At 34.2% G+C, this 18,011-nt stretch overlaps 1 protein-coding gene and 1 pseudogene across 1 annotated transcript; both read left to right on the forward strand.

The window, feature by feature from the left end:
* The first annotated feature begins 2,310 nt into the window (after positions 1-2,310).
* Positions 2,311-9,511, forward strand: LOC117618356 (cyclic nucleotide-gated ion channel 1-like). The gene is made up of 10 exons (XM_034347943.1): positions 2,311-2,408; positions 2,671-3,088; positions 4,467-4,667; positions 5,238-5,524; positions 5,654-5,765; positions 6,919-7,179; positions 7,300-7,719; positions 7,964-8,347; positions 8,611-9,036; positions 9,149-9,511. Exons 1-10 carry the CDS (start codon positions 2,377-2,379, stop codon positions 9,509-9,511), a joined length of 2,904 nt encoding a protein of 967 aa, XP_034203834.1. The 5' UTR covers positions 2,311-2,376.
* Positions 9,512-12,111: 2,600 nt separating this feature from the next.
* On the forward strand, positions 12,112-16,814 carry LOC117619176 (annotated as a pseudogene).
* The last annotated feature ends 1,197 nt before the right edge of the window (positions 16,815-18,011 follow it).

Genomic DNA, 18,011 nt, shown 5'->3' on the forward strand with positions numbered 1-18,011 from the left:
AGTGAGTAGAGTGTACTTATTAAAATTATATTTGTTTCACAATTCAATATATCTTTTTTGAAATTATATTAGGGTAAATTAATAATTTAATAAATAGTTTGGTAATAGAGTATACTCAGTTAATTTTATGGTTCATTTAGCAACATTCAAATTATTTGACCACTTCATTATATGGTTATCATTTTAGTGTTGTTTTCTTAAAGTACAATATTCGTCTATTGTGTTGTTTACAACTAAATATCTTAATGATTTTTAATTTATCTATTTTTTTATTTATAAAAATTATATCTGATTAAAAGTTTGAATAATAAACAATTGATCGTTCAAATAAAATTTGCAATCTACCCACAAGGTGTCATTATTAAGAAGGGCCAACCGTGAAGACTTTATCCATGGAAATTTATTTTCTCATTCATACCTGCATTAATTCCGCAACTAACCTTTTTAATCTCTAATTTACACACCTTGCACTAGATGTTGAAAGGTTCATTTAACCTAAAAGACTCTTTTCAGCGGAAGAGTCTCAAATTCAAAATTAGACACCTATGACCTGAAATTACTCCCAATCCTTATATAACAAGTGGCCCAAATTTGATGGAGCACAGCGCGGGGTGGAGCCCACTAGACCACATGAAACTTGGGCCCTTTTTTGTTTTCTTTAATGCAATGTCTTGAAAACAAATTTTAAAAAATGTAAACACCGATTAAATTCATAAAAGTTCCTCAAATTTTTTTGAGATTAAGACACAATACGAGTTCATTAGAGTTAAGTACAAGTCAGTTTTTACAAGTCCCATCTACTTTAAAAGTAAAGTATGAATAATAAGTTACTAAAAGAAATAAATTATTAAGACACACAATATGAGTCCACGTGGTAATGATGCAAATTTACCTTTCTAAATCAATAAAATTTCAAATTCAAACATGATCCTAATCGGAAGGATAATTGCACAAAGCTTTGAAACTAAATGAAATGAATCTCCTGAAAGTCACGCATAGATCCATTTACATATATTTATGTATTTTTGTGAATGCATTGAAATTGATGCACTAGAGATGTTTCACTTCAGAAAACAACTTCTTTTTTTTGGGGGGGATCAAGATGAAAACAACAACTTGAGATATCATTCTAATAGTCTCATCCTCGCATGTATAAAATTGCAAGGTCTCTATACCAAGAACAAACTTTGCCTGCTCTGTTTTGTTCTATTTGTTTTTCTATTGCTTTTGCTCTTGCAAAAAGTGATCAGTTGCTGTATTCAGTTCAGATATGCTGCTTTGCCTTGACCTGATTCAGATACTGTTATGATGATGATGATTTGCACCAACTTCCCGAATAATGTGGTAAAGTTGTTTTTTTTACAAATGCGAGTCGCATCTTCATCTTCATCTTGTTTGGTTTTTTGAATTAATGCAGCACAATCATTAGCCACAATTATTGTTCACAGTCGTCTCTATTGAGGAATCCCTCAAATATTATTTGAGAGACATCCTTGTAGTGCTCACTCTGCATTGTATTCTACTAATCCAAACTGTTTTTTTTTTTTTAAAAAATATAGATAATCATTCAAAAATCATCTCTACAAAAAATCACTTGAATCCGATATAATTTGACTACTCAATTGAGTCATTGAAATTTTAGTACTTTCTTGAAGCACCGTGTTCATTGATTTTATAAGGTACAATTTGATGTCGAAATGGTTTCTGATTTGTCTAATTTTTTACAAGGATGATCTGTGAATATAGACTAAAAAATAGATGGTTTGGATCGTTGAACAAAATTTCATAGGATACCCTAAATATGTCCCTCAAATAAAATTAAGAAACCATGATTAGAACCATCTATTTTTGAGGTATTCATTCAAACCTCATCCTAACAAAAAATTACTTGAATTCGAAAATCAATTGAACACTCAATCAAATGGTTGTCATTTTAGTATTTTCTTGAAACACCATATTCATCTAATTTGTTGATCACTATCTTAATAGTTTTTAATTTCTATCATTACCTGCTCCCCCAACCATGAAAACTTTATCCATGGAAATTCATTTTGCCTTGTTTCGTACCTGCATTAATTCCACAACAAATAATACATTCAGGACAACTTGGACGAGTTCTCACTCACTTGCTGCCAAAAAAAAAAAAGGGCTCTCCTTGGAGCCCAGGTGCATTTAAGAAGATTCAAAACGTGGCAGAAAACAGAAACCAAACAGCATCTCATATATATCTACCATTCTCATAAACTTGACTTCAGTTTGTAGAAAATTTGAGATTTAAAAAGGGTTTTCTCCATCATTTGCAATTTCCACTAGCAAGATCAGATTCAGTTTCTGGAAAAAGAAAAAAAGACCAAAAAATAAAGGTTTGAGTTTTGCATGGCTGATTTAGAGAAAGCTGAAGCTGCAAGGTTAGTTTCTATATATACGTACAAATTTCACAATGCATGTACCAAATTCAACTTTTTTACTTTAATTTAATATAAAATAAATGTTTTCAATTTTATTCTTATTGATCTAATAAAATTCTATCACCTTTTAAAACCTTTTGTTGTTTTGAGGATATGCTAAAGTCATTGCTGCTGCAATAATGTTAATCATAGATAACCACAGCCAAATCTTTAATTCTATCCTATATGCGTAATTTTATACTCTTTGTATCTTGGCCAGCAGAACAGATTATCCAAATTCAAAACTTGCAGAACGGTTGACTCAAATATTTATAACATCATGTGTATTTGGCGTTTTCCTGGATCCTTTGTTCCTCTACATTCCTCTCCTCAACCAAGATTTGAAGTGCCTGAGGTTGGACAACACGATAAAGATTATCGCTCTCGTCTCGCGATCCTTCACTGATCTATTTTATGTAGGCAGAATTATTCTGCAAATTTGTAGATTTGAAAATTATTCACCTTCGATCAAGCGATTTCTTCGCGAAAATTGCTCCTCCAAGTTAATGACAGGCTTTGATGAGTTATTACCTAAAGTAACTGAACTTCAACGGAAGGAAAATCAAATACCAAGTATAGGAGTGGAGATATGGAAGTCGTCTATCATAGTTGACATTTTAGCTATTCTTCCTCTTCCACAGGTATGAAGAAAGGCCCTTTCATATCTAGACTCTAGATCGAGTAGTTAATTGCTTTTCCAACTCACTGTTTTTGTTTTTTCTTTTGGTCATAAATCTCACTATTTTTATTTGTATGCAGTGCTATATATATATAGTTATTCTCTCATTCGGATGTCTATACATTTTTCGGACAATTGATTTTAAATGGGTTTGGGTGGGATTTTTTGTGTGTCAAATGGGTTTGGGCGAGAAGACATCAATTGCCCGAAAATACCCTTTAACTGGCATCAAAAGAAGCGAATAGGTGGAACCTACCCTTGACACATAGGCAATTTACATAAATTTTGACGGTAAAGTTAATGTAGGAACCAGATTGAATTTTTTAAAATAAGATTTGGGGTACATAACTATTAAAATTATGAGTGCGAGGGCAAACATACCTTAAGGGTGAAAGTTCAGGATACTAAATTGATAGTAACCCATAAATCTATCTGTTTTGCCCATTCATGTTTGAGTGATTTTGTAAAATTGAGAAAAGTATTGGAAGATTGATTTGGTTGACGAAAGGCAGACATCCTGGCGAAGAAAATGGTACTGTAGTGCAGTAAGTTCTTGTAATAAGTTATGAAATTTTTTTTTTTGGGCTTTTTAGATGTAGGTCCAAAACGATTAGCTATTATTGGGTTTAGTCCACTTATTTTTAATTTTGGATGTAGGTCCTTTGACATTTATTACTTTTTTGTTATGTCGATTTTACACTTTAAGTTAAATAAGGAAACACATTGAAAATCTAAATTTAATGCATTATTTCCTTGTAATTGAATTTCATAATTTAAAATTTGAAATATTTCCTTGATAATATTCCTAATATATGGATAAAATAATATTTAATCAATGAAAAGTAAAGACCCACGTATTATACCAATCAATTAGACAAACACCCACATGAAATTATGTACATGACATCCAGGTAAATAATGTTATTATTAGCAACATAAAAAACTTAGTGACAAATCATGTTACCTTTAAATTATGAACATAAATTAGAAGACTACCTATAAGTCAGATACAAAGATAAACATAAAAAAAAGATTACATCAAAAAATATTTAAAAAGGAATGTAATCCTATATGCACAAAAGTCAAAGGTTTAACCAAAGTCACTAAATTCTCAAGTTGGGATCTATATCAACTTTTCCCCTAAAAAATCATTATGACTTTTGAACTTATTAATAAATCCATATCATTAAGTGATGATATAGCATTGCCATGATATGACTTGGGATCTAATTGCCATGTCACTGGATACACAAATATAGTATATCTAGCATTACATAAATTTAATATTTTGTCTCACGATATGTTATTAATAGTCAATATTAACATTGCAATGTGTCCAGGTGGCAATTCTCTTTCCGAATATGAGGGTCTCAGGATCTTTCGGGAAGCCTATTATTAACTTTCTTGTTATGGGGCAATATGTACCACGTGTTCTTCGCATCTACCTATCATGCAAGAAAGCTAAAAAACCTTTCAAAGGACATGTCCCATTATGGCTTAAAGGTTTACTCAATCTTTTTCTGTACATTCTGGCTAGTCATGTAAGTTTCATTTTTTCATAATTTATTTAATTTTAAAAAGTTCATTTGCTTTAAATAAAGGATCATATTTGTCTCATTTCCCTGTAAGTAGGAACTCCTACTTTCTGTCAATCACAATCGGACATGTATGGAAAAGAAACATTTTTCGTGTTTTTAATGAATTATTTTGCATATGTGTGAAACTATGATTTGATGGAGAAAGTAATGTCTCATTGTAGGGAATGAGGCAAGCAATATCCTTAAGTAATGTTGAACTAGCTTTTTTATGATATTACTTTATTTGAGGGATACCTTATAAGGTCCACTTCGAATTATACTTCACCATCCAAACCGTTTATTTTTTACATTTTTATTTGAGGGACCATCGTGACAACAACAAAAATATAGGAGGTGCATACTTCGTATCAAATTATACTTTCAAACACAATAACAGTTCTAATAACTTGTGAGACAAAAATTGCCAGCATCAATTTTTTAAAGAAATTTGAAATTTTCTTTTCATGAAAACTTATTAGCGTCATTTAAAATTTTCTCAGAAGTTCAATCTAATGAGCTTGTTGGTTTCTTTAGGTGCTTGGAGCTTTTTGGTACTTTTTGGCTGCTCAACAAATGATAAGTTGCTGGAAACGTGCGTGTCGATATGGAAATGGATGTGGCACTTCTACATTTAATTGTCATGATCACCAAACGTTGAGAGATATTACGGTTCTAAATGATTTATGCCCGATAAATCCACCAAATACAACTCTCTTTGATTTTGGCATATACCTAAATGTCCTTCAGTCAGGTGCATTATGGTCAACAGACTATCCCCTGAAGTTTTTGAACAGTTTTTGTTGGGGCCTGCGAAATTTGAGGTTTGTACATGTGAGACCAACGTATACATTGATGCTGTTTTTAAACTAGAGAAATGTTTTCAAAGTTCCTTACATTGAACAGTTGGGATTTGTAAATATTATGTATTCTGATCCATTTCATGTTTGCAGTTCTCTTGCTTCAAATCTCCAACCGAGTTTTTATACATGGGAAATCGCCTTTGTAGCTTTTATATCTATAATCGGCTTGATACTGTTTGTATATCTCATTGGAAATTTGCAGGTTGGTCGGTGTATATAAAATTTTCTTCTTAAGCTTAAAGCTCCTGATTTGATTTTTTTCCTTCCTCTCATTGGAGTACCCATCTCTCTCTCTCTCTCTCTCTCTCTCTCTCTCTCTCTCACACACACACACACACACACATATATATATATATATATATATACACACATATATATATACACACACACACTGGCGGACCCAGAAATTTTTTAGCGGAGGTGCAAAATTGACTAAGTATGAAAAATGGTTTTTTGGAATAATCATTTTCTCAAGATAATTTTTGGCGGCTTTTATTCCTTACACATCAAATAAGAAAACTTGATTTTATGGGATTTTAGTATGAAGTATATATTGACTTAATGAGCCATCATTTTTAGCCTAAATCGTATTTTGCACTAAAACTGATTTTTCATATTTTGATTTGGTGGGAATTTAATTTTCTAGTATTTTTATTTGAATCCAAATGGGGGGCACTTCTTTTTTTACATTGTAAACTTAAGTAAATGGAGTAATATAAAAATAAATTAAAATAAAAAGATAAAGACATTTACTTAAATGTTGAAAATGAAAATAAGGTAATCTGTACACCAGTTGAGCAAAGGGGCAATTTGAAGCACCTATAATGATTTTTCCGACGAGGGGAGGTGCAGCTGCACCTTCTTGCTCCTTAATGGGTCCACCTCTGCACACACACACACACACATAGAGGTAGCTAGAAAGCTTCAATTGAGAGAAACTCTTATGGGACCTATTCGCATTATATATATATATATATATATATATATATATATATATATACTAGTCTCTTGCCACATCGTGTCTGCCAATTGATTTTTTATTTTATTCAAAATTAAGAAAGAGAATCTCAAAAAAAGAAAAAAAGGAAAAAAAAAAAAGAAGAAGTTGTGTTCCATGAAAATAGGATTCCATTTTCTTATTTTGGTTTTTATTTAAATATTTTTTTTAAATATGGAAACATGTTAATGTACTATATTATCCTTATTTAATTAAAAGTTTCAATGCTTAATAAATTCATTAACTAAGGGCAATTTTTGGTATTTTGAAGGTTTTACTCTTATATGGTATTTTTTTTTTTCTTTCTATAACAATTAATTCATTAACTAATGAACTGAACCTTCTTGTTGTGAAATAGACCTATTTGCAGTTAGATACTGGAAGCTTAGAAAAGCAGAGACGCAAGGATAAACTTAAACAGAAGATGGAAGAAAATGACCGAAAAGTAGAATCATGGTTATCTAGCCATGGCATCCCCCATAGTAGAAAGCAGAAGATCATGGAAGAGATACAAAATGAGCTTGTTCAAAACTCGGATTTTGATGTGTTTAGGGAAATCCTCTCTATTCTTCCCCACGAAGAAATCAACAGTTGCCACCCGTTGAGTAGGCTGAGGGAGGTAGGTTCATCCAAACGCATCATATTTAATTTTTCACCACCATTATTCGTATCCAATGATAAATATTAGATTTTTAATTGCCGGTTATTTTTCTCAAATATGTATGTAATCTAATACCAGGTGCCACTACTTAAAGACATGGACGAAGGAGTTTTGATAGAAATCTCTAAGAAGCTTAAGCCCGAGAAGTATACTTGTGGACAAATCATTATTGAGAAGGATAAAACACTTGAAAAAAAGATGCTTTTCATCGTGGACGGACGTGTAACCATTGAAAAGACAGATGGTTCTCGGCCGGAACTAGGCGCGGGAAAATTTTATGGAGAGGAACTTCTAGTTTCGCCATCGTGGACATCCTCTGGTGATGCAAAACCCATAAACGAGTCTGTTCGGGCCACTGATGATGTTCAAGCCCTTGTTCTCTCTGCCACAGACATGGCGACCTTGGGCTTTAGTTCCAAGAGTGTAGTCTCTAAGTTCATGAAGCATTTCAGCAATTCCGCCTCTCCCTCAGATATCCTGTTGATTTGGCTAAAGAAAGTAAGTTGCTCCATCTGCAGTACTATATAAATATATATATCAAACAAGTATTTAAAACTTAATGAAGAAAACACATCCAATTAAAACCATTATATATCATCCTAGCTAGCCAGCACTAACTTTTAGAAGATTTACTTTATAGTTTTCTGAACTGACAATGTCACATGCATCTATCTAAATCATATATATTAGATTTTTAATTGCTGAGTATTTTTCTCAAATATTGTATTTATTTCTAATACAGGTGCCACTACTTAAATACATGGACAAAGGAGTTTTGAGAGAAATCTCTGAGAAGCTTAAGCCCGAGAAGTATATTCCTGGACAAATCATTATTGAAAAGGATAAAACACTTGAAAAGATGTTTTTCATTGTGGACGGACATGTAAGGATTGTAAATGCAACTCATTCTATGCGGTCATTAGGCGCAGGAGATTTTTATGGAGGGGAACTTCTAGTTCCACCATTGGGGACCTCCTCTAGTGATGCAAAACCCATAATAAATGAGTCTGTTGAGGCCATTGATGACGTTCAAGCCCTTGTTCTCTATGCCACAGATATGGAGAGCATCAGCTCTAAATCCAAGTCGATTTATAAGAAGTTGTGCATGGTGACTATACTTAAGCAAGTAAGCTCCAAGTCGATTTATAAGAAGTTGTGCATGATATTACTTATTTGATTTATATAATGTTCTCTTTATGTTTGTCAATTAAAGCGTCAAAGTAAGCTCCATCTGCAGTACGTATGTATTCAAGCAAGTGTTTAGAACTTAATGAAGAAGAAAAAACCAATTAAAACCATTATATATCATCCTAGCTAGCCAGTACTAACTTTTAGAAGATATGCTTTATATTTTTCGTAACTGACAATGTCACATCTATCTAATTTTAGGTGGAAAGCTTTCAACAAATGGACGAACAAGTGTTGAAAGCAATCTCCAAGCGTCTTAAGCCCACGAACTTCAATGCCAATCAGTGCATTCTTAAAGAGAAAAAACCACTTCATATGATGTTCTTCGTCGTGCGAGGAGTCGTAGAAATTAAAAGCGAAAGTGCTATGGACGTGAACGTGGAAAAAACCTGTGAATTGGGATGTTTCTATGGAGAAGAACTTGTACATTGGGTTACAACTTGGGTATCACACCAGACCTTTCCTACCAAACTACCTTTGTCACCTGATTCTGCTCTATGCTCCTACCATGGTGGTTCTGTGACAATACTTGCTCTCAAAGCCGACGACTTGAAGAGTGTATTCTCTGATTTCACCCTCCCTACAGATTCCGATCAGCCTCGGGACTGGTTGACCATCCTAAAGAATGTAAGTTCCTCTGGATGAAGAGAACCAGACCTCTCTCTCTCTCTCTCTCTCTCTCTCTCTCTCTCTCTATATATATATATATATATATTAATCATAATATTCTAATTTGTAGGTGGAAAGGCTTGAGACTATGGATGAGGAAGTTTTGACAGAAATATGTGGGTATCTTGAGCTCAGAACTTATGAAGATGCGTACATTATTCAAAAGGATAAACCAATCGAAATGATGTTCTTCATCATGAGAGGAGTTGTGTCAGTGACAGACGGGAGCTCGAAACATTACCGCAATGAAGGAGGACGTCCAAATCACAGTGGAGATGACCTCATAGAACATTGGCTACAATCTAAATCTACCAGCGTTCCTGCCAAATTGCCCACCTCTCCTTTTAGTTTTTGGGCCATTGGTGAAGTTGAAGTTCTGGTTCTTAAGGCCGAGGACATGGCAAAGGTTCAGCCTGGTGATCATATTCGTTAGTATTATGTGCAACTAATGAATTGTCTTTGTATTATATTCCTGCTTATGTACATACGTAGTTTCCTTGTCTGAAGCTTGTTTGTTTGTAAGTTGTTTGGATTTCCAGTTAATGAACGATTGATCAAATGATGCTAGATGCATATACGTGTACGTTCTGCTTTTTGTGATTGTTGTTGGATGCATATACGCACTGATCTGCTCCGCTTCTTGGGAACAGTTGCTAAGTTTGCTCTGCTTTGAGAGAATAAATAATTTATACTACAAAAGGACTTTGATACAACTATTTGGGTGCTTGTTTACACGTGATTTATATTTATTATTATTTTTTTAAGTGTTAGTCAATAAGCAACAAGAAAATTATATATGTTGAGAGAATCTCTGTTTTCTTGGTCTTTCATTTGTGTTTATAATATGACATGATGACGGTTGCTGTGGGCACAAGTCTTGCTGCTGCCAATTGCCTCTCATTGGGTTTGGGTAGGTATGTCGAGATGTTCAAGGGGCAATCAGTGAGGGATTTTCCTCTAATTACAACAAAATAATGGTCCATAAACCAAATCCATATGTAATATTTGCGCATGTGTGAAACCAATTTCCCAGATAATGTAAAATAAAAGAGTTTTTAAAATGAGATACTAGAAGTTTATTTATTTTATTTTTTTTGCACAATTAACAAAAAAACAAAAAAAGTTCCTAACAAAAACAACAAAAACAGCAACAAAAAACAACAACAAAAGTTCCCAATTATATGCTCCGACCTTTGATTTGTTTGGTCACTAGCACAATTAACATGTTCATAATGTGTTCCTATCAAAAACAACAAAAAAAGTTCCCAATATGAAGTTGCTTCCTCATTCACACTAGTAGGAAGAGTTGCTCAGTTAACTATATATTAAGAAAAAGTCAACCAAAAAAAAAGGAGTTGCTCGGTTACCCTAGGCAACCGAGTCCGCTGAGGCAACAGGTGATGTTGAAGCCCTTGCTCTCATGGCTAACGACGTCGCGAGTGTGGTCTTTAAATTCGAAAGGCAATATATGTTTGAGGATAACCACTTGAAGAAAATTTTAGGTTATCTGCAACTAGGAGTTGTGGAAACAACTACATGTAGAACATTTAGTGCGAAAGAAGTAGATATCATTCAAATAGCCTCATTCTCTTAATCATTAATTTAATCAAACTTAATTCAATGGTTAATTTGGTTCAATTTAATCCAAACGGTTAATTTGGAACACTTGAGATATCATTCGAATATTCTCATTCTCATATATTAATTAACGAAGGTCTATACCTACCAATAGCAACCTTTCTTTTTTTTTTTTTTTGTTGGTGAACATATACCAACCTTTCCCTCCTCTGTTTGTCCTCTGTTTTTTTTCTCTGTCAAACCAAACAATGTTGCTCCCTTTATTGGCATTTGGATACTTCTCATACACCTTTAGCACGTGACGTGAGTGCATGCATTGTGGCTACCAATTGTATTCCTATATGCTAGCTGTTTTGCCTTATCCAGGGAAAGTAGTCCGACTCCTTATAAGCTCATGTTAAGTCTCTTGTTAGTCTCTTTGTAACTTTAGAATGTCCTGTGCTCTCTGTACATAAATTCCTTACTGCTGGATTTGTCACAAACTCCAGTGTAAGAACTTGCCTTGGGCAAATTATGGTCATTCCCCAACCTTACTCTTGGGAATTTGAACATGTATATATGCAAAATTATATGTTTTACAGTTTATTATCAAGTTCTTGACCAATTAATACTTATTCAACATTTGTTTCTATTGAATTTATTTAATAAAAATCCAAGTAGCTTTTCTTCTTGCTAAAATATGAATATGGTTTGAATGTATTAGATTATCTTTATTCTTCTCCATAAGAAGGTATATATAAGAGTTTACATGTGCTATACAAGGAATTACATACAGCAAAGAATTAGGAAAATATCTCATAATTATACAATGATTTATCAACTATATAAAATAAGAAAGTAAATCTCTTAATTAATCAATGAAGTAAATCTCCTTGATTAATTAGGAGACTCACGTCAACACTTCTATGTGTATGAGTCGGGGAAGTAGGGCGCTTAGGGTTCAGTTTCAAGTTTCAACAAAAGCAAGAATGATACGTTTTACAGTTTGATTTATCTGTGGATGAAGATGAATCAAGTTGATGTATATTTTGTCTACCTGAAATGAATAGCCTTAAGTTGGCGGTACTCGATGACCTATAAAATATGTCATTTCAAAGTCATGCAATCATGTTGAGATGTTCAAACCGCGATTAATGAGGGATTTTCCCCTAATCACAACAAAACATGACAACTAGTACAGCAATCACAATTTTATTTTTTTTGGCCAAGCATTTGAAAATGTTTTTTTTTTTTTTTTTTAACAATACATTTTTTAGTATAACAACTAGGACTGCAATCAATGAATTCAAACAACTTGCCAGGATGAAATATTATTATATTTTCAACTACTACATGGGTTGAGGTCAATTCTATTGACTGCGGGTTATTGCATCTTCTTGTATCTACCATTCTTATAACTTGACTTCATCAGTTGTAGAAAATTTGATATCTCAAATTTGGTTCCATAAGGGAGCTGCTCCGTCATTTGCAAATTCCAGAATTCTTTCAAGTTACAGTTTCTGCCCAAAAAGAAAAAGAAAAAGAAAGAAGAGTTTGAGTTGTGCATGGCGGCTACGGAAGTGAACGTTGCAAGGTTAGTTTCTCCGACTTTAACATGCACCATTTTCATTTTTTTCCTTTCTTAAACAAAAGTTCTTATACATATATATGCAAATTTCACATGCTTATAAAGAAAGAAGTTCTTATCAAATTTCTTCCGTCTCTCTCTTAATAAAGATTTTGTTACTTGGGAACCTTAACTGTTTTCTTCTTTTTGTCTTGCTCAGCAGTGCAGATGACCCGAATTCAAAGACGATAATGGAAAATTCTGCCCCGAAATATGTACAAAAGTGGAATTTCATGTTTATAACATCATGTGTGTTTGCCGTTTCATTGGATCCTTTGTTTCTCTACGTTCCTATCCTTAACTACGATATGAAGTGTCTGAGGTTGGACAACAAACTTGAAGATTACAGCTCTTGTCTCACGATCGGTCACAGATCTGTTTTATATAGCAAATATTGTCTTTCAAGTTTACAGATATAAGATTTGTTCAAACTTAATCAAACTATTTCTTCCCGGAAGTTGGTCGTCCAAGTTAGCTGAACTAAGGAAGATATGGCAGTCATACATCATAGTTGACATTTTAGCTATTCTTCCTCTTCCACAGGTATGAGAAGCCCTTTCATCTAGACTAGAGTTAATTATTTTTCCAATCTCACTGTTTTGTCTGCGTGCAATTATATATATAAATAGTTATTCACTTATTTGAATGTTGGCTGATTATTATTGTGTGAATGTCAATGTAAATATAGACAAAGCAAGAATGGGTAATATAAAATACATGATGTAGGCACGGTAATAATATCGCATATAGAAGAATTTATGTGTGTATATATAAGCATAAGAGATTAGGACCACCTACGATGCTACTGACCAATGAAATGTGATATTGACCCCAAAAAGTATAAAATATGAAATGCAATTGACCAAATGAAATGTGATATTGACCCCAACAAGTATAAAATCTGAAATGCAATGTTGTATTTGAAATTAGGACAGTCAATATTTTATCCCACGATATGTTGTTAATATTATTGCAACGTGTACCCCAGGTGATAATTCTCATTTTCTTTTCAAAAATGAGGGCCTCAAGATCTTTAAGGAAGCTCATGAACTTTCTTGTTATGGTGCAATATGTACCACGAGTTCTTCGCATCTACTTATCATGCAAGAAATCCAAAAAACCTTTCAAAGGACATACCGCATTATGGGTTAAAGGTTTACTCAATTTTTTCCTCTACATCCTTGCTAGTCATGTAAGTTTCAACATCATAAATTATTTAAAACCATTTGAAAATTTCTTTTTATGAGAACTTATTAGCGTTATTTAAAATTTTCTCATAGCTAACTTGTTGAGTTCTTTAGGTACTTGGAGCTTTTTGGTACTTTTTTGCTGTTCAACGAATGACAAGTTGCTGGCAACATGTATGTCAATATGAAAATGGATGTGGCCCTAGTACTTTTAACTGTCATGATCACCATACATTGAGAAATATTACGGTTCTAGATAATTTATGCCCTATAAATTCATCAAATACAACTCTCTTTGATTTTGGTATATATCTAAGTGTCCTTCAGTCGGGAATATTGTGGTCAACAAACTATCCACTGAAGTTTTCGAACAGTTTTTGTTGGGGCTTGCGGAATTTGAGGTTTGTACATGTGAAACCCTTTTGATCTTGGCAGATTGAGCTATACTATTACAAATAAATAAAAGTCCAAATTTGTGATCCATTTCTTTTTGCAGTTCTCTTGCTTCAAATCTCGAGCCGAGCTCCAATACATGGGAAATCCTCTTTGTGGCTTGTATTTCTATAATCGGCTTGCTACTATTTGTATATCTCATTGGGAATTTGCAGGTTTGGTGCGGTGAATATTTTTATATGTAAAGTTTTCTTTAAGTTTAAAGCTCCTCATGATCTTTTCTTTTCTCATTTGAGTATGGCTGGCTTTTGGGATATATAAAAATGCAGAATTAATGAGGCTTAACCTTGTTGTTGTGAAATAGACATATGTGCTGTTAGATACTGAAAGATTAGAGTCGCACAGACGCAAGATGAGACTTGAACGTGAGATGAAAGCAAAAGGCCGAGATGTAGAATTATGGTTATCTAAAAATGGCACTCCCCTGTGTAGAAAGCCGGATATCATGGAAAAGGTACGACTAGAACTTGAAGAAAACTGGGATATTGATGTGGATCAGGAAATCCTCTCTATTCTTCCCCGGGAACTTCAAGACTATATCGAAACTTGCAAGCCCTTGAGTAGGCTGAAGAATGTAGAGGTTCGTACAAACTCATCGCTTTAGTATATATTTTTTCACAACAATTATCCATCCTAGCTTAATTACTTATTAGATTTCTAATTGGTGGTTACTTTTATTAAACACTGCATCTAAACCTAGATGCCACCATTTCGAAACATGGATGAACAAGTTTTGATAGAAATCTCAAAGCATCTTAAGCCCAGGAGTTATACTAATAATCAAATCATTATTAAAGAGGATCAACCACTTGAAATGATGCTTTTTGTTGTGGACGGACGTGTAATCATTAAAAAGAAAGATTGTTCCAGTAAGTTCCAACGACGTGCCGGACATCTGTATGGAGAGAAACTTCTAGTTTGGCCATCATGGACGTCCTTCCATGAGGGGACAAGACCTATAGCAACCGAGTCTGTTCAGGCCATTGATGATGTTGAAGCCCTTGTTCTCTTGGCCAGCGACATGGTCAGTATACGCTCTAGATTCAGGTCAGATTTCGATAAGTTGAAGATGAGTCTCACTCAAAGTCAACAAACGGATTCGCATTGGGAGCTTTTGACTTGTGACAAGGTGACTATGCTACAACAAGTAAGTTCCTCTCTCCTTAGGAAGACATAAACCTATACAGATACAGTAATAATGATGTTACTTATTCGATTTATATATTATTTTCTCTTTATATTTGTTAAAATATCTACCTCTAGGTGCCGAAGCTTCGAGACATGGATAAACAAGTGTTGAAAGCAATGTCTGAACATCTTCAATCGAATGTCTATGGACACGACGTCAACATTGTTCAAGAGTACCGACCACTTAACATGATGTTCTTTGTCACGAGGGGAAAGGTAATAAATGATGAGACCGGTCGTGCAGGAAATATTTTTGGAGAAGAACTTGTTGAGTGGGTACTGGATAAGTCTTTTCCTGAGATACTACCCTTGTCGACCTGTACTGCTAAAGTAGTCTCAAACGATGCTGAATTCCTCGTTCTAACGGCAGAAGTCTTGAAGAGTTTAGCCTCTGATAACTTCGTGTCACATTTCAGCAAGATCGCCTCTCCGTTAGATCTTTTTATTTTTGTTCGGTTGACTAGGCTAAAGAAAGTAAGTTGCTCCATCTCTCTATTTGGAACTTAATGAAGAACACATCACTCTAAACCCATGATCATCCTGTCTTTTAGAATTCCTTCATATATTCTTTTTAATTAACAATTTATGTCTAATTCTAGGTGGAGATATTTCGAGAAATGGACAAACAAGTGTTAGAAGCAATCTCTGAGCATCTATACACCAAGACCTACCCTTTTGCAAACACCCCTATCATTCCAGAGAAAAAACAACTTAAAATGATGTTCTTCGTTGTGCGCGGAGTTGTAACCATTAAAAGCGATAGCACTATTGAAGGGCCAAAAACCTGTCAAATGGGAGGTTTCTATGGAGAAGAACTTGCACATTGGGTCACAACTTGGGTATCACATAGCTCCTTTCCTGCCAAACTACCTTTGCCAACTGGTTCTGCGGTAAGCGGGCCCCATGGTACCGTTGAAATCCTTGCTCTCAGTGCCGACGACTTGAAGAGTGTACTCTCAAAATTCAGATCGAATTTCACCAGGGAGAGCACCCTCCTTACATATTCTCAGTCGGAGCCTTTGACTCGGGACCCATTGACTATAGTTAAGAATGTAAGTTTGTCGACATGCGTGCAACAAACTATGATTTGTAGGAAAGTAGAATATCTCCTTACGTATATCCACTTATTCTATTTTAATAGATTATATGATATGTTACTTATTATATTTCTAATTCTCTCTCTTTGCTTCAACAAACCTAACCAATCCTAGGTGGAAAGACTTAAAACTATGGATGAGAAAGTGTTGAAAGAAATATGTGAGCATCTTAGGCCCAGAAAGTATCAAGATGAGGACATTATTCAGCTGAATAAACCAATGGAAATGATGTTCTTCATCGTGAAGGGAGTTGTTGCGGTGACAAACAAATACTGGAAACATTACCGCAATGAAGCAGCACGTTCAAATCACAGTGGAGACGACCTTATAGAATATTGGGCGCGATCTAAATATACCGTCTTTTTTGCCGAGTTGCCCTTATCTCCTTTTAGTTTTCGGGCCATTGGTGAAGTTGAAGTTCTGGTTCTTATGGCTAACGACTTGGCTAAGGTTCAGCCTCGTCGAAGTGCACCTATAATCGATTGTTCAATTATTCAAGTTTATTAGCAATTTTGTTCTGGGCTTTGTAACTGTTAGAATGCCATGTGCTCTCTGTACATGAAATTCTTCCCTGTCCAAACACACCGCATATCTCCTTCCGGTTTAAGAACTTTGCCCCTGGCTCTTTCCTCGACATGTGTTACTCATTTATTTATTTATTTTTATACAAATGATATTTAAAAAAAAGGGGATTTGAATACAATATTCAAGTGCATGAGTAACTGCTCTTATAGCAATGACTTACTTGTTTGGATCAAAATCAAATCCAATGAAAACAATTGCCAATGCTCAAGCTAGCCCTATGAGGATGGATGTGAGGTATGTGATTAGTTGGATCGTTAGCAACAATTTTTTGAGGGTTAAGTTAGGATTTTTGTTTTGTTTTTATTGATGAAATAAATTTCAGCAACGTTTTTTTGTTTACATAAATAGTACTAGACCTCTCCCGTTCAATTTTTTTATATTACAATTTTTATGAATTTTTTTTTTAATAAAAAAAATTATCAACAAGAGAGAGAGAGAGAGAGAGACAGAAATTAGAGTTATATCTTTAACATAAGAAATACTATTAAACCAAAGAGTTACTTGGACCTTTTTAGTCTCCTCTAATTTACACACCTTGCACTGGATGTATACCCAAGGACACCTGACTTTCCAACAAAAAAATAGGACATCTGACTTGAAATAGCAAAAACTCTTCTTTCTTTTTAGTCGAAAAGGCATAAAATTAAAGGATACCAAATTGAAATTAACCCTATCTATAAATTACCTTTCACAATTTATAGTCAAGTTGTTGACCAAAACGTATTCTAAACTCTTTTTTTATTTGAGGAACTTTTATATTGAATTAATTTGAAAGAAATACAAGTAGGTTTTCTACATGTACATCACATGTTGAAAGGTTCAAGCGGGAAACTTGTTCTTGTTGAAAGGTTCAAGCGGGAAACTTGTTCTTGTAGATTCGAAATCAGAAAGTCGTCCTCAAGTGGAGCAAATATGTAAGATAATTGGGCCCACTGGTTGTGTAAGGCGCTTTTCAGCGGGAGAGTCACAAATCCAAAATTAGAGTTCTATGGCCCGAAATTACTCCCAACGGTGAAGCACAGTGGTGAAGCCCACTAGTCCACGTGATAGCTGGCCCCTTATTTTGTTTTCTTTGATGCAATGCGGGGCCCGCCACTATACAATTGTCGCACACTTGAACGGTCATTGTTATTGGACTGTTGCAATCCAAGGGTACAAATTCAATTTTTCTCATTTTTTTAAATAAAAAAAACTTGGTGTCTATTTCCAATCAGACGACCTTGATTGAATCTAATGATA

This window comes from Prunus dulcis, chromosome 2 (genome assembly GCF_902201215.1).
Source record: "Prunus dulcis chromosome 2, ALMONDv2, whole genome shotgun sequence".
Classification (NCBI taxonomy): domain Eukaryota; kingdom Viridiplantae; phylum Streptophyta; class Magnoliopsida; order Rosales; family Rosaceae; genus Prunus; species Prunus dulcis.

What these genes read in the sequence shown, in the direction of transcription:
- LOC117618356 (XM_034347943.1), top strand. Translation starts at nt 2,377, where the DNA reads ATGGCTGATTTAGAGAAAGCTGAAGCTGCAAG. An exon ending in TGTACATTCTGGCTAGTCAT is followed by an intron (nt 4,668 to 5,237) that starts GTAAGTTTCATT and finishes TGGTTTCTTTAG; the next exon opens with GTGCTTGGAGCTTTTTGGTA. An exon ending in GGTTGACCATCCTAAAGAAT is followed by an intron (nt 9,037 to 9,148) that starts GTAAGTTCCTCT and finishes TCTAATTTGTAG; the next exon opens with GTGGAAAGGCTTGAGACTAT.